Source organism: Periplaneta americana, chromosome 13 (assembly GCF_040183065.1).
Source record: "Periplaneta americana isolate PAMFEO1 chromosome 13, P.americana_PAMFEO1_priV1, whole genome shotgun sequence".
Classification (NCBI taxonomy): Eukaryota; Metazoa; Arthropoda; class Insecta; order Blattodea; family Blattidae; genus Periplaneta; species Periplaneta americana.
The window spans coordinates 56217220-56239793 of record NC_091129.1 but is presented as its reverse complement, the minus strand read 5'-3'; the positions used below and the strand labels follow the sequence as shown (position 1 = coordinate 56239793).

At 35.5% G+C, this 22574-nt stretch overlaps 1 protein-coding gene across 5 annotated transcripts in view; it reads left to right on the top strand.

Moving 5' to 3' along the window:
- The window catches only part of LOC138711952 (uncharacterized), a 67977-nt gene extending 51791 nt beyond the window's left edge, over positions 1-16186 (top strand). For all 5 annotated transcript variants that reach the window (XM_069843261.1, XM_069843258.1, XM_069843257.1 and 2 more), the window contains one exon: positions 393-16186. In XM_069843261.1, coding sequence (XP_069699362.1) covers positions 393-1773 — 1381 coding nt within the window. In that variant the 3' untranslated portion in view covers positions 1774-16186. The remainder of the gene's footprint in view (positions 1-392) is intronic.
- The last annotated feature ends 6388 nt before the right edge of the window (positions 16187-22574 follow it).

Genomic DNA, 22574 nt, shown 5'->3' with positions numbered 1-22574 from the left:
AAAACATTTCACAGTCAAAAATACAGTGTCTTAGCTGGACTATTCTACGCCTTGCAGTTATCAAATAAGTAGATTATGAATGATTAAATTAGTAATAGTAGAGTCCTCAAAATCCGGAATTTTCGAACTAACACATGTTTTCGTGTGACGAAGTGCTGAATACTGCGTAGAAATGACTGGATACCACATACAACATTTACTGTAACAATAATAATCGTGTAGCCATAGGTATTGATTTTGACCTGATGTTTATTAGAAGTATTTTAATTACTAGCATGTAAACTATCTACTATCAAAACCTTCTACAGATATTTTGAACATTCTATATACTTACGTAGAAAGTATATAGGTAATCAGATGATGCTTTTACTGATTTATATTTTAATTTACAGTTCCTCTGGTGGCAGTGAATCTGGAAAGACAAAAAGACGAAGGAAAAAATCCATCACTATTAACAAAACAAAGCATGACACACATAATACATCAAGAAATTTATTACCTGTACATATCATGAAGAAGTTTCTTTATTCTTTACCTTTTATAACCAATCATTCCTTACACTTTCGGAATGTATTTACGTCGCTTCTGATTATAAATCAGATGCTACCTGTCTCAGTTTCTGCGCAGATGAATATTATCTACTGTCCATCGCAGTGTATATGTGAATTCGATGATTTTGTGGGTCTCTCTGTAAACTGCAATTACGACAACCTAGTTGCAATCCCCAGATTGAACAACACAGGCGCTATCCAGTCATTGGATATTTCAAACAATCAACTGACACGAATCAAGAAAGGCGACTTCAAAGACTTGGCTGCTCTTGAAGACTTGAACATGGCTTTCAATGAGATAGACGTAATTGACTCTGGAGTATTCTCTGAACTTCAAAAGCTTAGAAGCATTGATCTAGCTTACAATAACTTGCGTTTTATTTCTTCCAGAATTTTCTCTGTCAATCCTGTTTTAGAGGCGGTTTCGTTGAAGGGAAATCCTCTAGTCTATGTACCTGAAGCCTTACCAATCCTCGAGTCTTCTTCTGTGCTCTCTTTGGATCTTAGCTTCTGCACTTTAACTGCCCTCAACTCATTTACATTCTCGGAACTTCCCAATTTGCAGAGCTTGGATCTCAATTCAAACCATCTCCGTGACATTCAGCTGGAAGATCTGGATTATCTTACAGAGCTGACTGTTTTAGACCTCGGTAACAATCTCTGGAACTGTGACTGCAGTTTGATGTATGTATTGAACTGGTTTTCTGAGAGGAGGAGATCACAAGAATTGGAGGGTGATCACAGACCTGTGAAATGCCTGGAAGCTGGAATTTACAAGACATGGTGGACGTCCGCAAAAGAGGTTAGACCATGTGATACAAAGAAGCCAAGGAACTTGGTGGAAACTTTTTATACAGAGCATGCAGAAATGTCCGAAAGTAAGGAATATAATGTAGGAACCAGTACATGGGATGAATTTTCATCTTTGAATGTTGAGACTTTTATGATATTCCTTGTTATGCCTCTGGTGTTTGGTATTGCTACGTTTATAACTTTGGTATCGGTGAACTTCTTTACTAATTGGATAAAATCTGTGAGACAAGTGGAAATGACTGACAGATCCAGTAACAAATGTATGGAACACAGGTTCTCAAGAATACCACTGATTGCAACACATTTACCAACAAACAGCCCAAATCAGTTACAAGTAACGAATTCTTTAAGCACCAGTGACAACTCTTCTTTGGATGATCCATACAAGTATTATGAGCGGATTAATTGAATAAACCTCTCATAAATTTACCCGATATGACATTTCACTCACCTGGAATATGTTGAGCGAATCTGTTTACGGACTAAATGTCCATTAATAGTCTGAACATCGCTAGAAGTTTCGATTACTGACAGGGATTTTTTAAAAGTAATAAAGAAGCAATGAAAGAGGAAGAGAGAAAAAATCATTTCCATGAAATTTATTACACACAAAGCCAAATCATAAAAAAATATTTCCATTGTTGTGATACTAACACATTTTTGCTGCGGAATGGTATATTAGGCCTAATTTGTGAAGTTACAAAAATTGGAAGCATAATAATAATTTTTGAAAATACCAATCTCAGGCAAAGGAAGACCATTGAGCTAATTATTGTACAATTATACAACTGCACTCTTATGTCCAGCAGATCTTTGATTGCCTAATTTTTCGAATTTTACATTAGACATTCTGAACTGTTAGTACAATGTTGTCCACAAAGTACAAAAGTGATAGAATACAATTAAGACAGGGACTCTGAATATGAATCTGCACGAAACTTGCAATTTAATCCGCATTTGAAATGCGACTCGTCATATTTCTTGATGTTAACGAGGTTTTAATCAAGCTTCGATGTAAGAATAACTCTCTATAAGCCTGACAGAGTCTCCTAGACTTTCTTTAATCACTTCAGTAATTTCGGAATGACTATTTAAATGTGACCCTCCTCATTGGATTTGAAGTTACTGGCACTACTATCCGAGGATCTCACATTGATCAGCTGACAGAACGAAAATTCCGAGAATATTACAGCCTATTGCATTAGTTTCTCACAGAGGACCATCTGTGCTCTTAAAGACAAAAGCTAGTTTAGCATATTCTAGAGACAAATTCTCTGCGTTGCATGCTAATTCAATTTCTCATTGGCGGAACACATCAAACAAAAGAACTTTCTGCAGAATATTTTGTGATTTGTTGAGATATTATTCTCAAGGGAATTACTATTTAAATTCAACAGCGATCATCTGCGACGCTACAAGAATCCGCATACTGAGAGAGTATGGGGTCACGATGTTCGCTGGAGAATAAATATGTGGACCGGTATGGTGTTTCTCGAAGACTTTTCTTCTGAAGACAACTCAGCATGTGGTTCCAGCACAATCTCACGCCTCCATTGAATCCCAAAGGAGTGTTGGTACCTATGCTTAAAATCTATATTATTTCCTCCATCCTGCAGTGCTGTTCTCAGCCAATATTATTACGAAAGTAACATTTACGTATTATGAAAGCTTTGTTACTAGTGAATTAAGTGTTAGAGTAGGCGAGACAGTACATCTTAAAGATTTAGTTACATATTTTTACAGATTTCAAAATCATACAACAAATAGGCCTGTCTCATTTGTAAGCGATTTCGTCCCAGATCTATGAATAAATATTCTGTTTGCAGCTGCTTCTGTTAGGCGAAAGTTCTTTTAGAATTACAGAGAGAAGTGTAACAAAAACCCTGTTTTAAGTGTAGCTCCACACAAAAATTCTAATCTGTCAGATCAGGGAACCATGACGGCCAGGCTATCGTTCCACCACTCCCAATCCATGCATTTACGGTGCAATTGAAATAGAATATAGCCTCGAGTTGGAAATGTAAAGGTAGAACATATTTTTGAACAATAAACTCCCTCTAATTGTGGACAAAGCTTTCTAGTATGTCCAGGTAAATAATGTCAGTTACAATTTTCCTCAGAAAAAAAGGACCATACACTTTAATAGAACTCAGAGCGTAGGAAACATTTATTATTTGGTGAAGTCCATTCATGTTCAATTACTGTATGTGAATTTTCAGTATCCCATAATTTCAAATTGTGGTGACGGTGTAGCCTCATCACTAAACATAATTTTATCAAAGAATTTGTTATCTTTATCCATTTCGTCAATGATTTCAATACAGACTTCATATTTTCTTTCTTTATCCCCGTCACTCAAAGCTTGCACCAATAAGTATTCTGTACTGCATATATCGCAGATGTGTTTGTAAGATCTTCCACACTGTTAGTTTGGGAATATTAATTTATAGGCTGGTATGTTTAAATGATGTTTTTTTAACATCGAACGTAGGTCTGACGCACTTGTTTGATTGTCTCATCTGCAACTTTCTGTATCACACAGGACGCAAGAAATTCAGGGAAGACATAATCATTTTGAAGTAAGAGATTGTAGGTAACACATAATTTTAGTCAGTGTTAGAGGTAGTTCTTTGTTATATTTGGTCATGATTTAATTTGAATGCAAGTGACAAACCAGGATTCATTAAAACCGAACTCAGCACGTTCTTCACATGTACAGTGAGGGGCACAATTTTTAAGCGGGCAAAAATGTTTCAAAATGTAGCGAGGTTCATAAGAGGCTATAGTTTTAATTCCTACTCAGCATAGATTGTCATATTTAAACAGAAAAGCGAAGCGAATATCTCGTCAACATATTACCGAAAACTTTAGGATCGGAACATGTGCAGTGTAGCATTCTTTGACTTGGAAATAACTCTAGTCCCTAAACTGTCGGGTCGCTGTCAATTTGGTCCGTAATCCGTTTGACCTTACAACCTGGTGTGTCAGTTTAGTCCGGGGATGTGTGTCAGTTTAGTTCCATAGCTACCTGGTGTGTCAATTTAGTCCGTGGTTGTGTGTCAGCTTAGTCCCATAGCTACCTGGTGTGTCAGTTTAGAACGGGTTGTGCGTCAGTTTAGTTCCATACCATATTTATCTGCATTTATAATGAGCATTTTACACATCAGCATTCGAAGATCTGCTCCCAGTGGAGTTTTCAATGTTTACCGACGAGAATGTTTGTCGATTTTGAGGTGTCAGTACACACTGAAAAACTCTCAGTATGGAGTCAAGCAAAAATCGTTGGGTACCATTTCCATCTTGGCCAAAGCTGGTACCGTAGGTTATCTTCCTGCAGATCTATATTTGAAGTTCTGAAGAAAGTAATTTTCGGAAATTATTTTTCGGACATCCATTCTTGAGACCTGAGGAAGTGCACGATTCTGTTACAGATGATTTGATGACGATACTTCCTGCTGGAAACGAAAAGCTCATGGCATTTTGCGACTACGTATTAGAAACCTACGTAAGTCCCACAGCAACGTTTACTCCCCACACTTGGGCAGAATATTCAATCAGTTTGAATCGCACGACAAACAGCTGCGAATCTTTCTACTCCAAATTAAAGAATGTGGCAACAAACGCACACCCAAATATACAGTGTTTCATCGAGCTTCTGAAAGATGTACAGAGTGAAAATTACATTCAGGTGAGAAGCAGATCTCGTTTACGTCCAAATAAATTGTTGGAAAAAGAAAATTTTTTGCAAAGTAAAATGACTCAATACGATGAACACAAAAATTCGCGGCTACAGTTCATAAAAGCTGTGTATAAGTTTTTGCCCACTGAAATATGAAGATTTTTTCGACTTTTAGACATTCACAAGAAACAGTATTTTTAGGAGGCCATGCAGCACACCTCCCCGCGGTGCCTCCTGGGTAACGCTAAGGGGCTGCAGGCATATGGGACCAAACTGAAACAGATTAATGTAGATGGGACTAACTGACCGAAACTGCAACTATGATATCCCTCATTGTAAGCCTACAGGTACATACACGTATGCATGATGCACTAGAGAGGTTTTGATGTAGCTGATGTACTCAGCGCTCCAGCAGATGTGAAGTGAGCTTAGTAAATCTACGATACTGGCCTCCCAGAAATTTTCTTTCCTAGGAAATCATGCTAAACATTTTTATCGCTATTACAAATTTATCGGGTCTAATGGTGGTAAGGATCGCCGAATCGTAGTCGTATTACATTATTCAGGTATTAATAAACATTATAATCAGGAATTTGTTCATATATTCATGATTTACCTCAGCCCAAAGACGTTAATGGTCTGTTATTTTGAATATGAGGTTGATTCTGCGATGGATGCAAAGTTCTCAGGAGACCTCTCGGACAAATAGTTATATCGCATTTAATGTCTTTTCTATTTCCTGCAACGTGTTATGATCTCTTCTGTTTTCGAAAATTGCATTTCGTTCAGGGGGAGAACCGATAGATTGCTGAAAAATATTCACAGTTCTTTCTTTGATAGTACAGTCTGCATGATTAACGAATTTAGTTAATGGATATAAACAATGGATGGTGTGACTATTTGGAAATGCATCCGGCAAGCGTTTCTGAATTTCAGGCTATTGGTTCCATCGTGGTTCAAGGCAAGCAGCGTTTTACCGGTCCATCCATTACAGTGTTATTTTCTTGCCTAATATACAGGTATATTAATTCAGCATTATGTTTCTGAGGGAAAATAAATTTCCACTAGCGTTTTTCTGGTTTATCTCCAACTTCGTAAAGAAATACTAACGCCATCTGGAATGTGTTTGACACATCACAAGTTCATCAAGAATGATGGCAACATATTTCCTATTTCTGCTTTCTTGTTTTACTTCGTGGTAGACTTCGAACATACAATCCGTGCTCGTTTTAGATAGTTGCGAATGTTCGTCGAAAAATAGATGTTGTTTCAAGATTACTTTTCAAGACCGAATTCAGAACAACATTATATTTAGGCCTAAGCAAATCTGTGTATATCCAATGACGTATAATTTTTAGAGTTTCATAGTACTCACAAAGTGTAAATTAAAAGCCTCTACAAAATATTAATGCGTCAGTTATAGCAAATATAGAAAGACCTTTTCTTTAATCTTCATTGTGACTTTTTACAGATACACAAACAGAACTAAGCTGCGATCCAAATATCAATTGTACCAGAAATATAACTTACGATGACATTCTTCATGTGATGTTAAGAAATGTAATGTTTCTTGTACTCCATACGCAGATATGGGAGGTCCTTAATATTTTTACGTCCACAAAGATTCTCCTTCAAACAGACACGTAGTAAAATACAGTATTCATAACATAGTAACCACACAACCATTTATAATCGATATACAAGTCCACACCTGTGGAGTAACGGTCAGCGCGTCTGGCCGCGAAACCAGATGGCCCGGGTTCGATTCCCGGTCGGGGCAAGTTACCTGGTTGAGGTTTTTTCCGGGGTTTTCCCTCAACCCAAGATGAGCAAATGCTGGGTAACTTTCGGTGCTGAACCCCGGACTCATTTCACCGGTATTATCACCTTCATCACATTCAGACGCTAAATAACTTAAGCTGTTCATAAAGCGTCGTAAAATAACCTACTAAAAATCTTTATACAATAGTTCCGCCAAATCTTTTAGTCGTTTTAGTGTAAGGCTTATTAATAGTACCTTTTCGTTGAAAGTGAAGAAAGTGAACCAAGTTGTTTCATAATTTTTTATTAATTGCATTTCTTAGGCAGATGTGGGAGGTACTCAATGCTTCATCGAATCCACGAAGGTTATCATTCAAAGAAAAGAAAAACTGACACATAATAACGAAATTCACAATATTGCAATCATTTAAAAACGTCATGGCGTACACATTTCCAATTTAATATTCTAGTATAAGGCTTATTGCTGATTCTTTTGTCGTTCAATTCGAAGAGATGTAGGAATACAGTGTGAAAGTCTTTTAGAATTATTTAGATTATTCTTCGAAGAGAAGGCACAAAACTTAAAACCCGACAGTCACCACATTGCAATCACACAGTCATTTATAATCGTCACAAACAGTTCCGTCAATCCTTCAAGTGCAATGCGTATTGCCAATTTATAGTCGTTCTGGTTGAAGATGAGACGCAGGTTGGCCGAGATTCTTCAGCAATATAACAATTCTTGCATTACATAGGAAGATGTGGAAAGTATTTAATGACTTTGCGGGTCCACGTAGATTTTCCTTCAAAGAAAAGACACGGAGAGCTAATCATGACATCCACAACATTACAATAGAGCCATTTATAATCATCATACAGTTCCAACGAAATCTTCGTATGTATATTTTAGTACTAATTCAGTGTCATTCAGGTTGAAGCAGAAATGTAAATCGAACAATATCTTTCAGTAATTTCACGTTTCTTGCATTATTTAGGAAGATATGGGTTGTACTTAATACTTTTTCGACTCCACGAAGATTTTCCTTCAAAAAAAAAAAAAAAAGACATGGAAAGCTGTACACGATATTATAATATTGCAACTACACATCCATTTATAATAATTATACAAAGATTCAATAATTCTTTTAATGCATGGCTTAGTACAAATTCATTGACGTTCAGGAGGAGGAAGAAATTAACGTCAATCAAGATAATTCAGAAATGTCGTTTCTTGCATTACTCAGGGATATGTTGGTTGTACCCAATGCCTTTTCGGGTTCACGAAGATTTTCCTTCAAAAAGAGAAGACTCGGAAAGCTGAACACGGTATTTACAATGTTGCAACCACATATCCATTTATAATCTTTATACAAAGTTGCACTGAATCTTTTGTGGATGCTTTAATAATAATTCATTGTCGTTTAGAATAAAAAAAAATAAACGTTAAACGAGATATTTCAGAAATGTCGTTTTTTGCATTACTCAGGGATATGTCGGTTGTACTCAATGCCTTTTCGGGTCCACGGAGATTTTCCTTCGAAAAGGATACACAAAAAGCTTAACAGGCGTATACACCATTGCAACCTCACAGCCATTCAGGGGTATATGGGTTGTACTCAATGTCTTTTCGGGTTCACGAAGATTTTCCTTCGAAGAGAAGACACGGAAAGCTATACACGCTATTTATATATTGCAACCACGTTGTGCAAAGCTACACTAAATCTTTTGTGGATGGCTTAATACTAATTCATTGTCGTTTAGGTTGAAGAAGAAAATAACGTCGAACAAGATTTTCAGAAATGTCGTGGGTTGTACTCAATGCTTCTTCGGATCCACGAAGATTTTCCTTCAAAGAGAATATACGGAAAGCTTAGCACGGCATTTACAACATTGCAACAAGATTGCACAGCCATTAAAAGATATGTAGGTTGTATTCAATGCCTTTTCGGGTCCACTAAGATTTTCCTTCAAAGAAAAGACACGGAAAGCTAAACAAGGGATTTGCAATATTGCAACCACACATCCATATGTAATCATAAAAAAATTACACTGAATCGTTTAATGTATGGCTTAGTACACATTCATTGTCGTTCAGGAGGAGGAAGAAATTAACGTTGAACAAAATATTTCAGAAATGTCGTTTGTTGCATTATTCAGTGATATATGGGTTGTACTCAATGTCTTTTCCTGTCCACGAAGATTTTTTCTTCAAAAGAGAAGACACGGAAAGCTAAACACGGTATTTACAATATTGAAACCACATATCCATTTATAATCCTCATACAAATTTGCACTAATTCTTGTGTGGATGTTTAAAATTAATTCATTGTCGTTTATATTGAAGAATAAATTAACATCGAATGAGATATTTCAGAAATGTTGTTTCTTGCATTACTCAGGGATATGTGGTTTGCACTCAATGCCATTTCGGATTTACGAAGATTTTCCTTCAAAAATAGAAGATATGGAAACCTATATACGCTATTTACAATATTGCAACCACACATTCATTTATAATCGTTATGCTATTACACTAAATACTTTGCAAATGGCTTAATTCTAATTCATTATCGTTTAGGCTGAAGAAGAAATTAACGTCGAACAAGATATTTCAGAAAAGCCGTTTCTTGCATTACTCAGGGATATGTGGGTTTTACTCAGTGCCTTTTCGGGTCCACGAATGTTTTTCCTTTAAAGAGAATATCCAGAAAACTAAACACGGCATTCAGAACATTGCATCCATAATCGTCATATCAATTCCACTAAATTTTATACTGTACGGCTTATTACTAATTCATTGTTTTTCAGGTTGAAGATGAACGTAGGTGGAACAAGATTCTTCAGAAATTTTATATTTCTTTTTGTTTTATAGGTACATGGATTAAAATTTTAATGTCTTTGCGGTTCCACGAAGGTTCTCCTTTAAGGAGAAGTCACGGAAGGTTAAAGACTGCATTCACAACGTTGCAATTACACAGCCATTTATAGTAGTCTTATTTGTTCGGGTAAATATTATAGTGCAAGTCATATCACTAATTCAGTGTCGTTCAGGTTGAGGAAGAGACATGGGTGGAAAAGATTTCTTCAAAAATTTCATGTTTCCTTTCATAGGCACATATGTGTAGGTTCGATGCCTTTTCGGATCCTCGAAAGTTTTCATTCAAGGAGAAGAAGCAGAAAGCTAAACACGACAATTACAACATTGCACGAAGACTTTTCTTGAAATAAAAATACTGAAAGCTAAATACATAAACATTGCAACCATACAACTATTTAGAATCTTCAAATATGTTTATGCTAAATCTTCTAATATCAGGATCTTTACTAATTCATTATCGTTCAGGTTGAAGAACACATTTCTTTAGAAATTTCATGTTTCTTGCATTACTTAGGCAAATGTTGTAGGTATTAACTTCTTTTCGGGTCTACGTAGGTTTTCCTACAACACAAAATGTGAGGACGGCGTTCAAAACATTGCATCGACACAGCCTTTCATAATCGTCGCACACAGTGTTGTGCTAAATAATTTTATGTAAGGATTATTACTAATTCATTGTCGTTCAATTGAATAAGAGACGTAGGTCGATCAATATCGTTTAGAATTTCATGTTTCTTGGCACAACTAAAGCCGACGTGAGATGTGGCTTTTTCGGCTCACGAAAATTTCCTTCAGAGAGAAGACACGAAATGGTAAAGACACCATAGACAAATGTACGAGGGCTTTAATGTCTTTTCGTGTCAACGAAGAATTTCCTTCAAAGAGAAGACACGGAAAGGTGAACACGGTATTCACGATGTTGAAATCAGTCGGTCATTACCATCGTTAAAATCAGTTCAACTAAAGCTTCTGATTCATTATCGTTCAAGTTTAAGACACGCAGGTCGACCAAAATCCATTATAAATGTGATAATGCTTGCATTTCATATATAGATATGGTGTCTTTATTGTCGTTTCGGATCCAGAAAAGTTATCTTTCAAAAAGAAGACACAAAAAGCTAAACACGGCATTCACAACATTTGAAATTTGTAATCGTCACATACAGTTGCTAAAAAATCTTCTATTTAGGTTTATCGAGAACGAATGGTGGGGTTGTACGAGTTCACTGTAAAGCATGTATTATGTGTAATGGATTGAAGGTGCTTGTAATTAATTCAGTAACTCAAACAGTTTCCAAATAACGTTAGTAAATTGCAATATTATTACCATTACCAGTATGACAGACGTCTAAGCAAAATTCAATTTCAGCCCACACTCTGACAAGAACATCTAGCGTAATGCTTATGATTACTTGTCTGATTCTTATTTTAGGTGATCATGATTCTAAATTCTTTCACTGTAGACCTCATTCTTGACAACTCCAAAGGTAGAAGTCCAGTGGAGTAAGACCGGACTTCTAGCAGATCATGGGATGGGTCTATTTCTGCCAATCCGTCGGTCTGGAAATCGATGATTTAACTCTTCTCGGACATGTTTTGCAATCGGTCTGGAAATCGATGTTTTAACTCTTCCCTGACATGGTTTACGATATGGAATGATGCTTCATCCTGTTGAAAGATGATTTGCAACTCCATTTCCATTTGCTCCATTTGAGGAAATAGAAAATGTTGTTGCATGTATAGGCAATGTATGCAACGGCGTGGAACGAACTTCTGAGGTTTCTGAACACAGGACTGTCGGAAATCTGGTAAGATACGCAACAATGACGTGAAAGCAAACTGTTTGAGTTACTGAACTAATTACAAGTCCTTTCAATCCATTACACATAATACATGCTTCACAGTGAACTCGTAAAACCCCACCATTCATTCTCGGAAACTCTGTATATAGTGTAAGTCTAAGTCATTGTCATTCAAGTTGGAGAGGGGCAGATCGACCAAGATCTTTTAGAAATTTGATAATTCTTGCATTTCCTAGCCACATGTGTAAGGTCATTGTTGTCCACCGCTGTGTAGTAACGGTTAACGCATCTGACTGTGAAACGAACGGGCCCAGGTTCAAATCCTGGTTGGGACAAGCGACCTGGTTGAAACATGTTACCTGGTTGTTTTTTTTTTTTTCAGAATTTTCAAGTAATTCGGACTCATTTCGCAATTATTAACTAACAAATCATCATCCATACCATAGTTCGGGTTCAGTTCACGGTGCTGCGTGCTGTACTTATACAAGAGCGCAGCCGTTCGGCTACCCAAACCTTCATAGAATAGGAGTGGTAAGCACAATAAGCCTCAGGTTACAGTGCAAGTCTTCGGTCCCTCCTCCGTACCAGAAAAAAGTCATTGTTGTCTTTCCGCTCCACGAAAATTCTCCTTCAAAAAGAAAAGAACGAATAAGTAAAAAACGACTTTCACAATATTGCATTCACACAACTATTTATAATCGTCATACATAGTTCCGCTAAATCTTATAGTGCTATTCATGCCTTGATTCCAAAGTTGAAGAAGGTTCGGGTCCCTCCTCCGTACCAGAAAAAAGGTCATTTTTGTCTTTCCGTTCCACAAGATTTTCCTTCAAAAAGAAAAGAACGAATAAGTAAAAAACGACTTTCACAATATTGCATTCACACAGCTATTTATAATCGTAATACATAGTTCCGCTTAATCTTATAGTGCTATTCATGCCTTGACTCCAAAGGTGAAGAAGGTTCGGGTCCCTCCTCCGTACTAGAAAAAAGGTCATTGTTGTCTTTCCGTTCCATGAAGATTCTGGCAATAGAGAAATTAATTGAAATCCATTTAAAGTACAACGTTTTTTTTTTATTTATACAAAAGAGTTTAAATTTTGGTCTCTGTGATGAATGTAAGAAAAAATTCATGCTATGATGTGTACGCATTACAAAGAAAATTATGAGTCGCAGAGACTTTAAAAGAATAGAAATTAAGTGATCACTGTGTATTTATATTCATTCTCAAAGTAAAAGTAGAGAAAATCATAAACATTAATTGTAAATATTGTATTATAATATAGTGAAGAGCTCTTCATTGAATGTCTGAGAGTAAATCCAGCCAAATATTTTGCTATTAGTCATTACAAACAGAAATGTATAAGGTTTATTAAAAAAGTAATGGGATATGTTAAGAAGTGTAGCGATTTAATAAAATTTCCATTACTAAATGTAATGTTCTACGTAATTCCTCCGAACTGTCGTGCGCCCATCGCCTAATGCATATGTATATACACTTTTATACACTTTTTGCTGGTTGAATGGAAGAGAAGGCCTTACGGCCTTAACTCTGCCAGCTAAAATAAATTATTATTATTATTATTATTATTATTATTATTATTATTATTATTATTATTATTATTATTATTATTATTATTACTTCATGTCGCCAAAAAATTGTAAACTTGTAAAATTTTGACTTTTTCCACATATTAAAGCTTCAATATTAATGTAAAATCTATGGAAATCTATGGAATACAATAATGAGCTTCCGTAATCCGTCATGGAAACATATTTTCATCTTCTTGCTCAGCCACCCTTGCACCGTATTAATTATCTCATCTAAACGAAATTTCTCCCTTCAAGCTTTATTTACTGTATGATGGGCCAAAAAGACGTAAATAATTTGGCGCCATTTCAGAATTATAAGGTGGATAGTTGAAGATCTGCAGACAAGGCACACAAGTATATTAGCCTATGTTGTAAGAGTATTGCCTTGGGACAAAATCGCATCTTTCGAAAATTTTCCGCGTTTCTAGGACTTAGATTTCTGTCTCCAGACACTACAATAGTTCATAATAGCTGTCAAATGAAATGAATCAAAATTTGACCTTGCATATCTAAGAAAATATTGTCATCAACTTGCTTGCAGAAAGTTGAACTTGAACTTTTTTATTTGTCGTTAGCGGTGGCGGTTGTTTACACATTAAATTCTTCTGTTTACTCTCTGAATCACACTAGACAAATGGATCCATGCCTCATCAGTCGTAGCCAAACGAATAGAAATTAATTCTCTTTAGTCTGAATTTTTCGAATGCTTTCATGAAATTTGTGTCTGTCAGCCTCTGTCAGCATAGGAGTCTCTTCTTTTATTTTTCCTCTTATTAATTCATTATGTCATTGCTAATTGTGTGTGCGAATGTTTTAAATATAGTTTGAATGGCATAAGTACAACTGCGGTGTTACAGTACACTATAATATGTGTAGTCTTTAGTAATAAATGAACTACTAATCAATATTGTTTTTGGTGTAGTTCTTAACACAACTGAATGGGGAGTATGTAATGATGATGTTTAGTGCTCAAAATAATTATGCTTAGAACTTAACGAAATCTATCTGTGATAATGCCGCTTGTGTGAATATGATTATAATCACAGAAATATAGTGATCTGAAATTCGGTGACCAAGATGGCCATTGTTTGTAGGAAAGTAATAATTGACATAATATTTGATGTCATTACGATATCATCGTGATGCTGCTCGTACGAGACCAGTCGTACTCATGGAGAAATATTTCGTGGCAGAGTTGACAGTTAATGGAGAAGTGAATGTAAATGACGTGTGTCAACCGCGGCAGAAAATCGTATTATGTATCCAGCTTTTAATCAATAATGACACATTCCAAATAGTGAATTGTCCACTGAATCGTGTAATTTCAGACTGGGAATTACATGTAATTTAATTTGAATTTGGGTTTTCTTTCTATGCTGATGTGATATGGAAAATAATTATCTTAAAAAGAACACCTGGTTCATTCAGGTGACATCATTGAGAGAAGTAAAGCTAATATACAAGACGTACCATTTAATTGTTTCAAGTATTTAATAAACAAAAGTCCCTCGCCATAGTTGTGTGGTATGAGGCATGCCTTGAACTAGTCATACGGAATAAGCGCTAGTTGGAGTCGTCATGAGGAAGAAATTTTCTCATAAATCTTGTCCAGTGTACGAGTTCAGTGCACAGACAGCATCGTGATGTATTTGGAGAGTTACAGTGAGTAGCAAAATCCGTAATCGTGAACCAACTATAATGACTGAGGGGTAGATCAACGTGCTAACGACACATCCATGATCTTGTTGGATGATAATTCACCTCTGTTGAGGTATTTGAATGTGAGACCCTCATTCGGCTGGTCGACTGGCCCTCCATAGGCTGTCGGCCCATGAATTATTAAAGGAAGAGACAGTTTAATATAAATACGGTATATGCTTATGTACTGTAATATATTAAAAGACACTTAGTGATTTAGTACATTAGGAAATAGCCTATATTAAAATATATTGTTAATAATATAGGCCCATTGAGTAAATATACAGGGATTTATTAAAATTATTTGGTGTGGAAATCCAGAACTCCATGACTGTGAAATACCTGTCTATATGTAAAAAATAATAACTGAATGTAAACTTGTACCGACAATAATTGAAAAAAAAAAAAGTAAAATGTAATTGTAAGACACAGTTATGTATTGTATATATATATATATATATATATATATATATATATATATATATATATATATGTCAGACCAGAGAAATATAGTTTATCAAGGTGTAATATGATAATGACTATTGCAAGAAAAATGTTGTAAACAAAATTACAATCACAGTCATCATTATTTTAATTGTAGGATCATAGTTTGACTATTGCCATGTAGTCGTAATGTAAATATAAATAAAACTCTAATTGAATTAGCATGATACGATACTTACTCTTGTATATAACTAAATTATTCAGATCTACAATTCATAGTTACATGGATTTCAATTTATGCCGTAAACTTCAATTTAATTTATAATACAATTCTCTGGTGGTAGTTTACACATACGGTACAATAAGAATTGCATTATTGTCAAAAATTCAATTTAAATTCATATTGATTTCAATTACAAGAGTATTTTTTTTTTAATTAATATGGGCTACAGCAGAAATGTGGGTATAAAACAGTCTTGAAATTAAGTAAACACTGGATTTAAGTTAATCATATTTCTGTAGTGTTCCTTTTATGTATAAACCTATAAATTACAACTTGCATCAATGTTTTGATGTACATTTATGTGTATTTCAGTCAGAAATCTTAATCTATTGTAATGAACAGTGGTACTTGTGTGTAAATATAAGCTTTACTTTAATCTGTATTGATCTGGTGTTTGGTTCATGGATGGAAATAACTTTTACTACAACACTTAATTTTTGTATGTTTATGTATATATAAATTGTAATATTACTTAATGCATTTGAATAAATATTCGTACATACATAATGAAAATATTCATGTAAATACAACTTCAATTCCTCTCTAGTGTTTTGCATATGTACACAAATCACGAATTAGACTTTAATTTGAAAGTTCTAAACATATTAATTATGTAGTTATTTCGTATTGAAAATTCTGTTTATGGTAGATGTTCGTATGTAAATTAAAGATTATTTTTCTATATTATCGATTTTTATGTGGATTTTGTTTGTTCTTTATTCAACTGTCTGAAGACAGATGAAACGAATAAGGTCATCACTCATGAGGCAACTATGTCAGAACGTAATAGGGTAGGGTGGCCAGTTCCTTTCTCCCTCCATTGCACACATAGCTGATTAGTAATATATTTCACTAATCAGACTTAAGATCTATACAAACAATATTGTTCTTTATCAGACACATATCATCAAGTGAGATGCACTGCTTGATAATAGATGTACAGTTCCAGGAAAAAAAAATCTGCCCGACCCCTTGATGGGAATCTTCCTGTATATATAGGCCTACCATTTCGCACGACTGTTCACAAGTGATATAGACAGTGTTTCTAAAGTAAGTCCTACTTTTAGTCATTTGTAGTGCATAGTCTGGCGGACAATTTATGATAAATCAGGTGGCGTTTGTATGAATAGTCCATCCGGTTTTGTCTTGTTTTAATCACACTTTCCCTGGTTGGCCACAAACGGCGCTGTGAGCAACAATCCAACAATGGCCTTTGGTGGTGCAGAAAGATCATATTGCATCGATAGAAATGATTGTGCTACGCAAGTGCAACTCTCTTTTCGGACGAGACATGGAAAGGAGGCACTCAGCAAGAATGTGATAAAGAAGTGGCTTCATCAATTTCTCACGACAGATTGCTAATGATCACAGGAAAAGATCGGACGTCCACGAGTTTCTACACAATGCCTTGAGCATGTCCGGGAGTGTTTTCGACATAGCCCTCAGAAGTCCTTGCTCACCTCCTCACTATCACTGTGAAGTTGGTGACTATCTCAATCTCGCACTTCCTCAACGTTGGATAGGACGATGAGACATGGACAACGTTTACATGAAATAGTCGCCTCGATTCCCTGATTTAACTCCCTGCTATTATTTCTTGTGGGGTTATATAAAGAACAAGTCTACGTGCCACCTCTACCACGAGACCTGCAGGATCTGCGAATCAGAAATGAAGATGCCGCAGCCACTGTGACACTTGACATGTTATCCAGAGTCAGGTAGGAATTGGAATATCGCGTCACACATGGCCCTCATATCAAATCTCTGTAATGAAACAAAAATCTAGGAACATTATGCACCGTATGAGCCATCAAACATTGCCTAAGCTTAAGTAGTATTTGAATAAAAATAATATTAAAGTTGGACTTACTTTAGAGACACAGTGTATATACAGGCGCCCTTGTTTATTATACATGCGTAATGCGTCATGTTCGTAACTTCGTAAAATTAACGGACAATTTTTTTTCTCGAACTATACATATCAACCAGAACTTCAGAGATCAGTATGGAAAATGAACTGTTAAATATGACCATATTTTGAATAATGTTTCGTAATTTAATTTCACATTTCCTTGTAAACAGTATGGCTACAAATTTCTAAGATTTGCATATATCTGCTACTCTTACTTACTTTTAATTTAATTACAATTTATTGTCGATAACATTATCAATAATGCTATTATTATTACTATTGTATCGTATTCATTATTATGTTTGTTTCATTTAGTGTTGTTTATTACAGATATTTTGGCTTTTAAAGCAAAACAGTGGTGACATTCATGTGTACTTCGTCAGGGCATCTATTAACCTACTTGATTGCCAACGTTATTTTATTATGAAGCTGGTATCTCTGTTCTTCATGTCTGTAACCTACATTAAAAATAAGACCCGTATAGTGTCAAAGGAATGTCGAAATATAGACATTGTTTTGTCTTGAATTTTATAAAAAAGGAAACATAATAATAGTTACGAATAATATTAACTAGTAACTATTCTGCCTTCTGGTGGTGAGACTTCAATATCCTAGTGCTTTTGAAAGTTGTATTGACAGTATCATAGCCATGCCAAGCAGGTTGAAAATGAAATACAAAAGTAAAAGAGAGAGGCCTACTGATAATCTGAAAAAAGATTAGTCGAGTGTTATTGGAGATATTTATTGCGTGGTAAATGGAAAATGGAGACTTTACTCAATCTTAAAGAACTTATTATATTAATGACAGCTGATGTGATATTTAATTATTTTATGTTTTTTTTTGTAATGATAAGATAACATTTATACAGTGCTTAACTGTGAAGAAATTTCTGTTGACATATCTATTTTTGTTTTCATAATATCTTATTTTAATCTTATCTGAGGATTTGAAAGTACAAACAGCAAGATTAACTAGTTGGAGTGCATTTCATCACTTCAAAGTTTTTTTTTAATACTTCTTGAGCATTTCCTTTAGGAATTTTTATGCTATTTTTATCTTGGGACCGAAGTTATCGTAAATATTCGATTGTAAAAAATTGCGCATGCTCATGTACAGCGTACTTACTTACAAATGACTTTTAAGGAAGCCGGAGATTCATTGCCGCCCTCACATAAGCCCGCCATTGGTCCCTATCCTGAGCAAGATTAATCCAGTCCCTGCCATAATATCCAACCTTCCTCAAATCCATTTTTATATTATCTTCCGATCTACGTCTCGTCCTCCCCAAAGGTCTTTTTCCCTCAGACCTTCCAAATGACACTATATGCATTTCTGGATTCGCATATACGTGCTACATGCCCTGCCCATCTCAAACGTCTGGATTTAATATTCCCAATTATGTCAGGTGAGGAATATAATGTGTGCAGTTCTACGTTGTGCAACTTTCTCTATTGTCCTGTAACTTCATCCCTCTTAGCCCCAAATATTTTTCTAAGCGCCTTATTCTCAAACACCCTTAACCTCTGTTCCTCTCTCAAAGTGAGAGTCCAAGTGTACTAGTATATGTAAATGTTTTGATTTAAGGCAAGACAGGTGATAATATAAATAATTACAGACCAATTTCTTTAACAAGTGTCATTGCAAAAACAGCAGAACGTTTGATTTCAGCGAAGTTAAATTGGTTCTTAGAAAGTAATAACATACTAACAGCAGCACAAACAGGGTTCAGACAACACTTATCTACAAAAGAAAAAACAATTCAGCTCTCCGAAGATGTCAAAGAATCTTTCAACAAAAATCAAGATACGCTATCAGTTTTCATTGATTTTTAAAAAAGCATACATTTCTGTATGGAGGTATAAACTACTTGAAAAACTCACAAAAATAGGCATTCAAAACAACATGTTAAACTGGATCACTCACTTCCTTTCCCAGCGTTTCTGTGCTACAAAATACAATGACGGTACTTCCAAATTCCGACAAATAAAAATGGGTCTCCCACAAGGTGCAGTACTGAGTACAACCTTGTTTAACATCTACATCAACGATGTCCCCCCAGCTGTTTCAAGCCCAGAAATAAATACAGCTCTTTTTGCAGACGACATGGTCATGTGGACATCTTCCCCACAAATAGTCAAATCCAAAACTTCAATGGAAAAGGCTCTGATCCTATTAGAAAAGTGGACTGACAACGATTTGATGGCCATAAATACTGATAAAACAACGTTTCAAATATTTAGCTTGAAGAAAAAATCCCAAAACTAAATCTACAGTTCAAGAAAACAAACCTGAGACAAACATATGAAACGAAATATTTAGGGACAATTTTTGATTCAAAATTATCTTGGAAAAATCATATTGAAGCAGTAGTAAACAAATCAACAAAAGTACTTCCAATTTTAAAGAGATTATCTGGAGCCAAGTAATCGGCAGACTTTGAACATCACGTACATAACATTCATCAAGCCAATACTTCTCTGCAATGCGGAGGTATTAATTACAGCAAATAATTTCAACCTGAATCGGCTAGAAGTATGCCACAATCAGGCCCTGCGACTAATAACTGGTGCAGCAAAATCAACCCCAATCACGGCAATGCAAGCCCTAACCCAGAACCCTCCAATATATCTCACTCTAGAGGAGCAGGCACTAACACCAAATACTGTAGATACTAATACCGGAAAGCTGGCTCTCATATGTGCGACATCGACTAACAGCGCTCCAAGCGGAAAGGTTTGAATAAGTTGACGAGAGGGTCGGCCGTGCGAGAGGAGATCGAAACATTTCTTGTGTTGCCTGCAGCGAGCTAGAAGTAAGAATAGTTGCCTGTCTAAGAAGCTGTGATGCTAGCAAATATGATTACAATATAAAATGTTTCGAAATATAATATTGTAAGCCTTATAAAGCACAAAATTTATCTTGTTATAGATAACTTGGAGAATACTAGAACTCCTATAAGAGAAAAAATTTCGTCTGAGAAAAAAACAATACATTTCTTACTAACAAATTAAGGAATGCGCAGAAAATTATATCAAAACAAAGGAAACTCATTCAAACCCTAAGAGGTGACGTACAAAAATTGAAAAAGTCTCATTCATCTTTAGAATGTGTTCAATTGCTGGTAGAAGATTCATTTCTTAAATCTCAGTTGAAGCTAAGAAAAAGAAAACCTACGGGAAGGCGATATACCGAGTATGACAAAAATTTCGCACTGGCATTGTATTATGCTTTACCGAATGCATATCGATACTTGAGGAAGACTTTCTGTCTGCCGACTATTCGCTCCTTACGTAATTGGCTGCAACAATTGGGTGTTGGTCCAGGTTTCAATGGGACAATAATGCAACTGCTTAAGATAAAATCGAGAAGTCTGACACCAGCTCAGAGAGTTGTTTCCATTGTACTTGACGAGATATCTTTGAAACAAAGTTTCTCATATGATGCAAAATCAGATTTATTCGATGGCTTTGTAGAATTTGAACCATACGAAAGTCAAAATGAAACAAAAAGTGAAGAATTGAAACCCGCAAATCAGGTTTTAGTATTTACGATTAGGGGCTTGGAAACCAACTACAAGCAGATAATAGGATATTTCCTATCTAATAATTCCACGCCCGGTGGTGTTGTGAAGGATCTTCTTTCCGAAGCCATCCGCGAGGTTAGGAAATGTGTATGTATGTATTTATTCACACTGCAATGGGTATATACCCGGTGGCAGTGGTAACTAATTACACTCAATAAAGACAATAATAAACACAATTAATAAAAAATACAATTAATAATAATACTAACAATAATTAATAATAATAATAATAATAATAATAATAATAATAATAATAATAATAATAATAATAACAGGGAACATCCTAAATTAAATGAAGCACGATCGGTTAAAATAACATTTAAAGTAAATCTAATTTGTACCTTAAACCTATGTTCGAACTAAAACCCACGAGTATGATATGTTCATATCTGCACAAGTACCTTTCAACACTACACTCATTTCGCTGTCAACTCACTCACTGCACTGGAACCACGACACATTTCACTGATTCTATCCTGATTTCACTAACACTTCAAAAACATTTCACTGTTCAAATACTTTGCACTGCCACTATAAACTATAAAGCTTCACTGACAGGAACACGTTTCACTTACTCAACACACTTCACTGACACAACACACTTCACTGACACAACATAAATCTTCACTGATAGAACATTTCAATAACAAAATATCAATTACACCCTTTAAATACTGTGTATAATTATCGTCTATTAGTAAAGTCCTTAAGCCTATTTTTAAATACATTTTTGGTTGTTGGTTGTTGTGGCTATTTTCCTAAAGTAGTCGTTAATGACTAGGCAGCCAGTAATATTAGAATGAGGAATTTATTGGGATGCGAGGTTGATAAACCATTTATTGAAATAGATGGAGAAATTATGTACTTCTTGCATGACACACCACATCTCCTAAAGTCAGTACGAAACAACTTTAAGCGGCACGACCTTTCGTACAAAGATGAAGTATACAAGTGGCAACATGTTGTTGAACTGTATAATAAGGATAAAGATATGAATCCTCGATTATGCCCAAATTTGAGACAAAAACATATAGAACTTCCACCTTTCTCGCCCATGAGGGTTTGTCTGTCTGCACAGGTGCTAAGTCATTCAGTCAGCAAGGACATAAAAACTCAGGTGTCGTTTCAGTCACTACCTGAAGAAGCTCTTCAAACAGCTGAGTTTATAGAGCTAGTGGAGCGTGGATTTGACTATTTTAATTCATCGACCATGAACGATGCTAAATCCTCACGCAGGGCTTTACAAACTACTTCTTGTCATTGGACGACTCTACAAAAACTGGAAAGTCTGTTTTCAAAACTGAAAATTCTGAGCGAAAAAAGGACAAACCCTCCTTGCTTTAAGGGTTGGAACAAAATTTTAACTTTCGGTTCCTGCTTATAAAACGTATAACACAAGACTGTATTGAAAATATTTTCTCTGTCGTGCGTTCTAAGGGTGGTAATAACATTACCCCTGACAGCTGTAAATTCAAGTTTGCCGTCAGAGGAATTATGAGCTGCCAGCTCTTAACACCTTCAGAGAAAGGCAACTGTGAAATTGAAGTCAGTGATTTTTTAGTTACGAAGAAGAGAT